Source organism: Agelaius phoeniceus, chromosome 8 (assembly GCF_051311805.1).
Source record: "Agelaius phoeniceus isolate bAgePho1 chromosome 8, bAgePho1.hap1, whole genome shotgun sequence".
NCBI classification, from domain to species: Eukaryota; Metazoa; Chordata; class Aves; order Passeriformes; family Icteridae; genus Agelaius; species Agelaius phoeniceus.
Window position 1 is genome coordinate 11,154,280 of NC_135272.1, and position 6,994 is coordinate 11,161,273.

Below are 6,994 nucleotides of genomic sequence, written 5' to 3' on the forward strand. Positions count from 1 at the left end.
CAGAGGATTTTGAAAGAATTCAGATGAGATCTTAACTTCTGACCCTGAGGCTAAAAAGGCATATATGTCAGAAAATACCAAAGTCTCAACTATTTTTTATAAAAATCTATAAATATCAGTTAAAAGGAATCCATGATCTCATAATAAGTCAACAGGTCACAGTTATGCTCTTCTTATCTTCCTTTTTTTTCCCCTATTGTTTAAAAATAGGAAACAGCACCACATGAAAATGTTCAGCCAGAGATAAATCGTGTGACTGAAATACAGGAGTCAGGAAACCAGTGTTTTAAAATAATGTCATCCTCATTTTCCCCAGCATACTCTAGTATTGTTGATGCCTCCAAATATTTAAGTGACTTAATAAATTAGTAACCTAGGCAACACTTGCAACAACACAGCCAGCTGAAGGAGTCCAGCTAAAAACTCCCCCCCAAAAAAAATTTTAAACTTCATTTATGTATAAACTCCTGTCAGTGTTCCTTAAAAAGAGGAAAGGCAAGCAGTTTTAATGTCAAAGGGCTGATTATGCAATAAGATTTTGGAGTAAAGCAACCAAGGAGAAAACAGGCTGTGTCCAGCCCTCAGCTCCATTTCAAGTCACCTCTGTCGCTGCACAGGAGAATGAGCAGAGAGGATCTGTAATTCACTCCCTGCATGCTTGTCAGAATTCCCTGGAGTCAAAAAGGGCTACTGGAGGAGCTGTCACAGAGCAGGCATGAGCAGATCACCTGTAAGAGCACTTCACTCATCCTCTGATATTCCCTGCTGCTGGCTGGCAAGGGAAAGCAGCATCTCTGCCCACAGCACACTCGACTGTTTTTCATCTGTAGCAAATGCAGTCACTTAAAACCTTGGTTTTGATTAAACTCTGCCTTTTACAATGGGGCTCCAACTAAAATTCATTGTTGCTTATCAACAAAGCCAACAAAAGCTTTATGCTGTCGGCATTCAACGTCTGTCCCTCATTGGGTACCTGAGGGCTACGATAAGGTCAAATACCACCACAGCAGGCATTGTCCAAACACTCAGGAAATGACATTTCCCGGCCCAACAAGGTTTATCTTCCAAGCCTGCTTTTGCACCAACTTTCTGGGTGAGTTAAAAATAAACCTATTGATCAGAAGGGAAAGAAATGCTGGTGAACACTGACCTTCTCTCCTTTCCAACACAAGAGTGGCTGCACAGATGCCGTGCAGCTCTCCAGATCTTTTTCAGCTTTCCAGGGCTCTCTGCACCTTCACTTTATCTCCTGTTAAACCTTTCCTAAAAGCAAATGTTCTCCTGCAAGGAATTGCAGCTCCATACCTGCTCAGAAAGGCAGCAGTATACAAACCCCAGCCCAGCTCACATCTCAAGGAGGGGAAAACCTTAGTGACAGTCATCTCACCTAGCAGATTGCCTGGCTACGAGGGGTTTTATTTGGTTTTTACATTAACTACACCGTTCCTACCTCCCCCTTGTTAAGCGGCCTCTGGAGTAGTTTGTAACTGAGCTGGTGGAGATGAGCGATAAGGTTTGGGAGAGGAGAGGACCGGATCCCCCCGCGTGTTCCGGGCATCCTCGGCAGGTCCTGCAGCAGCGCAATGAAGATGCCGCCACCTGGTGGGACCTGCTCGGGCTCGGCTGGAGGCCGGGGGGCAGGAGGGACCCCGGCCAGGGAGGGTGGCGGCTCACACTCCCCGTCCCCGTGCACACATCTCGGGGAAAAGCCGGCCAGCAGCATGAGCAGGGCTGGAAGGAAAGGATCTGCTGACAACAAGATGCTACTCGTTACCAAAGCCTGTTGGTACTCATCCAAAGCAGGACGCTTCAGAAATGGATAATCTTTGCGTTTTTAGATAAAACTGCAAACAGTGGAATAAAACAAGAATTTAAAAAGAAAAGGTAGATAGAAAAAGCTACTTTCAAAGTCATAGCGAGGCAGGCTGTAAAGAACCAGAAACCCCTCAGAACAGAGTTGAAACCATTGATATAAAAGAGGCAGATGACAAACTGCTGGAGTAGATAGCTCACAGAAATTGGGCTTTTGAACTGATTTCACATGATTAGGAGATGCTTCTGCTCAGTGCCCAAGCCACAGCTATTTTTTCATCTCTGCATGACACCACACACATTACCATGGCTTCAGTCCTGAGCATGAGTCTGGTATTTTCTGAGAGCCAATACTTAAAAGCCTGGAACTCAGGTCTGAGGCAGCCAAGAGATGTTTCTGTCTGCTTGCACGGGGACTAGGGCTTTTTCTGGAGTTAGAAGCTCTGTCTGCAGATTGATATCCATGAAAAGGCATGGAGCCCTTCTAGCCTATGCTTAGAGAGCCTCCTCCTCCTGCCAGGAGAAAGGGGGGCGAGGAGGGTCATTCCAGCAGTGAGGAATGTCTCCAGGCTGCCCGCAGGATTAGAGGACAAGGTGATGAAAGAGTCCACATCCTATCTGCACTCGAGTTTGTACAACCACCGTCAGCTTTTAGCACTGCTGCTAAAAGAGAAAGACATTTCCTAGTCCAGATAAGGCCCCAGAGCAACAATGTCTGTTTGCAGGATGAGCACTCAGGAACAGACTCTTCCCTGTGCTATTTTTTACATATTTCAGCAACTCTTCTTTTGCGATTTTAGCACAGGAGCTTTTGCAGCGAGCTTAGAGCAGGCACCCCATCAATGAATTTGACAACCCCATCACAGAAGTTTGCAACCTGTGATGTACACAAATTGTACATCAGGCAAAAACCAATCCTACCCCCATCACATGCAACATTTAACACCAATGCTGTGATGCTGGCTTTAGAATTCATTCCTGCAAAATCCATGGATGTTCAGTCAGCCACACCAGGCAATGTAATTGCTCTGTTTCCACAGTTAGCACTGAAAATGCTGTCTATTCAGTTATTGCCCTGCCTCCTCCTCACAAAACCTGTTTCATAGAGCAGAGAAAAAGACCTTGAAACATGGGTGGATGCTTTCAAAAGTCAGTTGTCACTTTTAGAGAGAGGAAAAAAAGTAAAAAAAAAAAAATCATAGCATTAATCCAGGCAAGACACCTCCCCCCTCCTACCCCCTGCACACATGCCACGAGCCTGAATGGAAGCCGTCACCCAGAACACATGTCGATACATATTTTACAGAAACATTAGTTGTGTGTCAAAACCAGTTCTTGGAAACATCATCTAACAGCACTCACATGATTTGTGTTTCACGAGCAATTAAACCTATCACTCTGACAAGCAAATCTGCTGCTCCTGTCCACTATTCAAACATCAGGTTAGAGGAAACTAATTACATTTCAAACTCCATCCATGGGTAAGGAAACTGTATTTCCATGATAATGTCCTGGCTAATTCACTTAAGCAGAAGCTGCTGAACCTCCAGAACACAGAATGAAACAGCCACCCTTGGAACTAGTGCAGCTAAGGCAGGAAATGCAAAAATAGCCAGACTGTGATTTAGACCTCGTAGTGAAGTCAGACAAGACCTCAGTGTCACACTGAAATCACATCCCAGACATTGTAAAGTCCTACTGTATTCACATCACTGTCATACTGCTGGCAAGCCACAGAGACCAGCAATGATGGGATTTCACTGCTAAATTCTTTTCTCTGTGCTAGCAGATGAAGTTTTACAGGCTCTGCAAGCAGACCAGCTCCCCTCATGGCAGTAATTACTCCTTTGGACAGAGACAAAGTGGATGGCACACCACTGCCAAGTAGAGATGCACAGAAATAAACAGCTGTCTGTCTTGAAGTGGCTGCTGAGCTCTTTTTCTTTAAAATACATGCTTTCACTACTAGGGACACTTTTCAGACAGTCACCTTTCATTTGGAACAACACCTCTACACAGAGGTTCACACTGACAGAGACACGTGGAAATGAAATGCAGTGACATCAAAAGCTGCATTTCCCACCGTGCCAGAAAACGCTTCTCCACTTTTCATGTGCTCGATATTCCTTCCCTCCCCCAGCCATTCATGGTGAAATAATTAGTGTTAGTGTTCTCATTGTTTATCAGACAATACAGACAATAAGGCTAAGCTTTCTGCTCCTGTTTTCTTTCGCTATGCTGCTGTGGTTCCTCAAACAACTGTGCAAGGCTTTACTTTTAATCCTATGAATAACACTTGTCACTCATAGGTTTGTAACCCATATTTAGCTGTGCACAAACACAGTGCACATGGCACAGTTTCAGCTTGATTCATTGTCTGCAAACTTCTCCAGATGTGCTCATGCAAGGAAAAAAAAAGCTAATAAACAGGAGGAAACAAACAAATACCAGCTAATCCGATTGCAATTTCTTAGGGAAGGAGAGAAGACACTAGCACATCAGATTCTTTATGAGGGAGAGGGATAATGAGTTGTTTTTAAACACAGACTAGGAATAATTAGTTATTGTCCTTGGGCTACAAGATGTATTTTCATGTGCTTGAAGTGCATGGTGATTTTTATAGCCTGTGAGCTAGCTGGGCCCTGTCACAGTGGATTTTCCCCATTTATCTCCACGTTAACGTCAAACTACAAGCACATCACAACATATGACTTTATCAACAAGCAATGTTCCTCACTGTGGCTAATTTTGAAACCACATTCCTGCTTCCACTCATGGAAGATACAACCCTGGGTAACAATCAGATAGGCTGGTGCCAGACATCCTCTCCTTAAGTACATTCTCATTTTACCTTTAGAAAGTATTCTCAACAAACAAACAATCGAAGACAAATGGCTTTCTTTGGAACTCCTCTCAACAACAGCAGTGAGATATTTTTACATAAGGCTGCATTTTATAGTACCAGCTCTAGGCTGGGATTAGCAAAAGCAAGGTAAGCAAGAAGCAGCAGGCTAAACAGTGCAAACTACTAAAAATCCCAAACTTCTATTACAATTAATTCTGCTAAGTATAACTTCACTCATTGATGCACCAGACAGAAAGCAGACAGACAACCTCATCCCACTGCACCAGCTTTTCAAGCTTCCAAAATAAACACAAAGGTCTTTGAACAGACCATGCTCTCCAGAAAACCTGCAGCCTGATCTTCCTCATTTGATATGTGTGAAGGCTCAGGCTGCTGGTACTCACAATAATTACCTGCCATCAGCCAAGAAATGCAGCAGAGTTGTTGCAGATAACTTATTCATGTCATCGTTGTGTTTCAGGAATAACACATCCAGTAACAGATCAATGACACGGGTAACAGAGAGCATTTGCTTCTAGTTTTACAGGTAGGGAAAACCTGGAGAACCTCGTTGGGAACCAGGACAGGGCAGGAAGAAGAAAGGGACAATCACCAGCGTAAAACATGTTTAAAAGTCCCAATAAAAAATGTTTTTACAGGTTCTCCATCATCATAGAAACATGGAAGGGTTTGGGTTGGGACCTTAAAGATCATCTCATTCCAACCTCCCTGCCATGGGCAGGGACATTCTCCACTAGACCAGGTTGCTCCGGGTCCCATCCAACCTGGCCTTGAACACTTCCAGGGAAGGGGCAACAATAATAATATCAGACAAAGGTAACATGTGCACACACCACGACCTTTTCGAGGCTGGACCATCAAATTTGTTACAGGAGGGAAAACAAAATAATGCCTGCAGTACTCTTCACTCTGAAACGTGGGAGTAATTATCCTCAGATTACCAAGACAAACAAGAGGGAGAGACAAGGAAAAGATAAAACAGAATTTCCACTATTTAGGTGCTGATCGAGAGATAAAATCCGACTGCACTTCAGCTGGGAGCCTAAACAAACCAGAGGCCCGGCCACATAAATCAAGCTAATTTAAAGAGGTTACATACCAGGGAGAGTTTGACAAAGAAGGGGAAACAAACCCGCGTCCTGCACTGCTGAAGACCCAAACATCCTTTTTATAAATTACAAAGGTGCCAATGTAACACAGACCAGTAAGTCTGGGGCGACGGGACCCACGGTATAAGCACCTCGCGGGCCTTTCGCAGCTCATTAATACTAATTAGATCCGGGAGTGCTCAGCCCTGCTGGCACCGCATCCCGGGCACACATCCTGGGACTCCGGGCACACAAAGCTTGGGACGCGGATCCCAGCGCCGGAGCATCCCGCACCTCGGCGGAGGGGAAGGCGTGGCCGGGGCGAGCCCGGGGCTCCGGGAGCCCGGCGGGGAGGGGGAGGCAGGGAGCCGCGGGGAATTGGGAGCTTCGGCCGCCGGGAGAAGAAGAAAGGGAGAAAGAAGTTGGGGCCGGGAAGTTTTCCGCCGCTCCCCGCCCCGGCGCCCCTTACCGTAGACGCGGACCCAGCCCTGCTGCTGGCAGACCGACTCCCGCAGGACGCGGTCCAGCGCGCTGCCCGTCTCCAGCTCCTCTGAGCCCGGCTCCGGCTCCGCGAAGGGCTCTGCCGCCCATGCCGCCGGCTCCGCCGCCGCTCCCGCGGCCGCCTCCATGCTGCCGTGGGGACGAGGAGGCGCCGCCACCGCCCGCGCTGCACCCCGGCCCCGCTTCGCCTTAGTGCGGCTCCATCCCTCCCTCCTTTCCTCCCTCCCCTGGGCCGCCCCTGCCCGCCCTTCGCGTCAGCGCGGGCGGAGCCCCGCCGCCCCGCCCCGGGCCTGAGGAGAGGCGGGCGATGGCGAGAGGCCCTGCCCCCGCTGCCCCCGGAGCCGCCGCCGGCCCTTTCTCCGGCCCCCGCCTGCCCCTGAGGCCGCCTCGCTGCGCCGGCCTTCGTGTGGCAGCCCGGAGGGGACTCAAGATGGTTCCTCCCTTCAGCCCCACGGCGGCTCGGGAGAGGCGTCCCGAAGGAATACGAATCGGGATGGTCCGGCCGGGGCCCATGCCCCTCACAGCGGCCCGTGCCCCTCGCCGGGGCCCATGCCCTTCACAGCAGCCCGTGCCCCTCCATGCCCCTCACAGCGGCCCGTGCCCCTCACAGCGGCCCATGCCCTTCACAGCGGCCCGTGCCCCTCACAGCGGTCCATGCCTCACAGCGGCCCATGCCCCTCACAGCGGCCCGTGCCCCTCACAGCGGTCCATGCCCTCACAGCGGCCC

General features: G+C 48.7%; 1 protein-coding gene across 1 annotated transcript in view; it reads right to left on the bottom strand.

Annotated features, from left to right (window-relative positions):
- The window catches only part of RASAL2 (RAS protein activator like 2), a 164,911-nt gene extending 158,436 nt beyond the window's left edge, over nt 1-6,475 (bottom strand). The window contains exon 1 of the mRNA XM_077181999.1: nt 6,236-6,475. Coding sequence (XP_077038114.1) covers nt 6,236-6,395 — 160 coding nt within the window. The 5' untranslated portion in view covers nt 6,396-6,475. The remainder of the gene's footprint in view (nt 1-6,235) is intronic.
- Nucleotides 6,476-6,994: the final 519 nt, after the last annotated feature.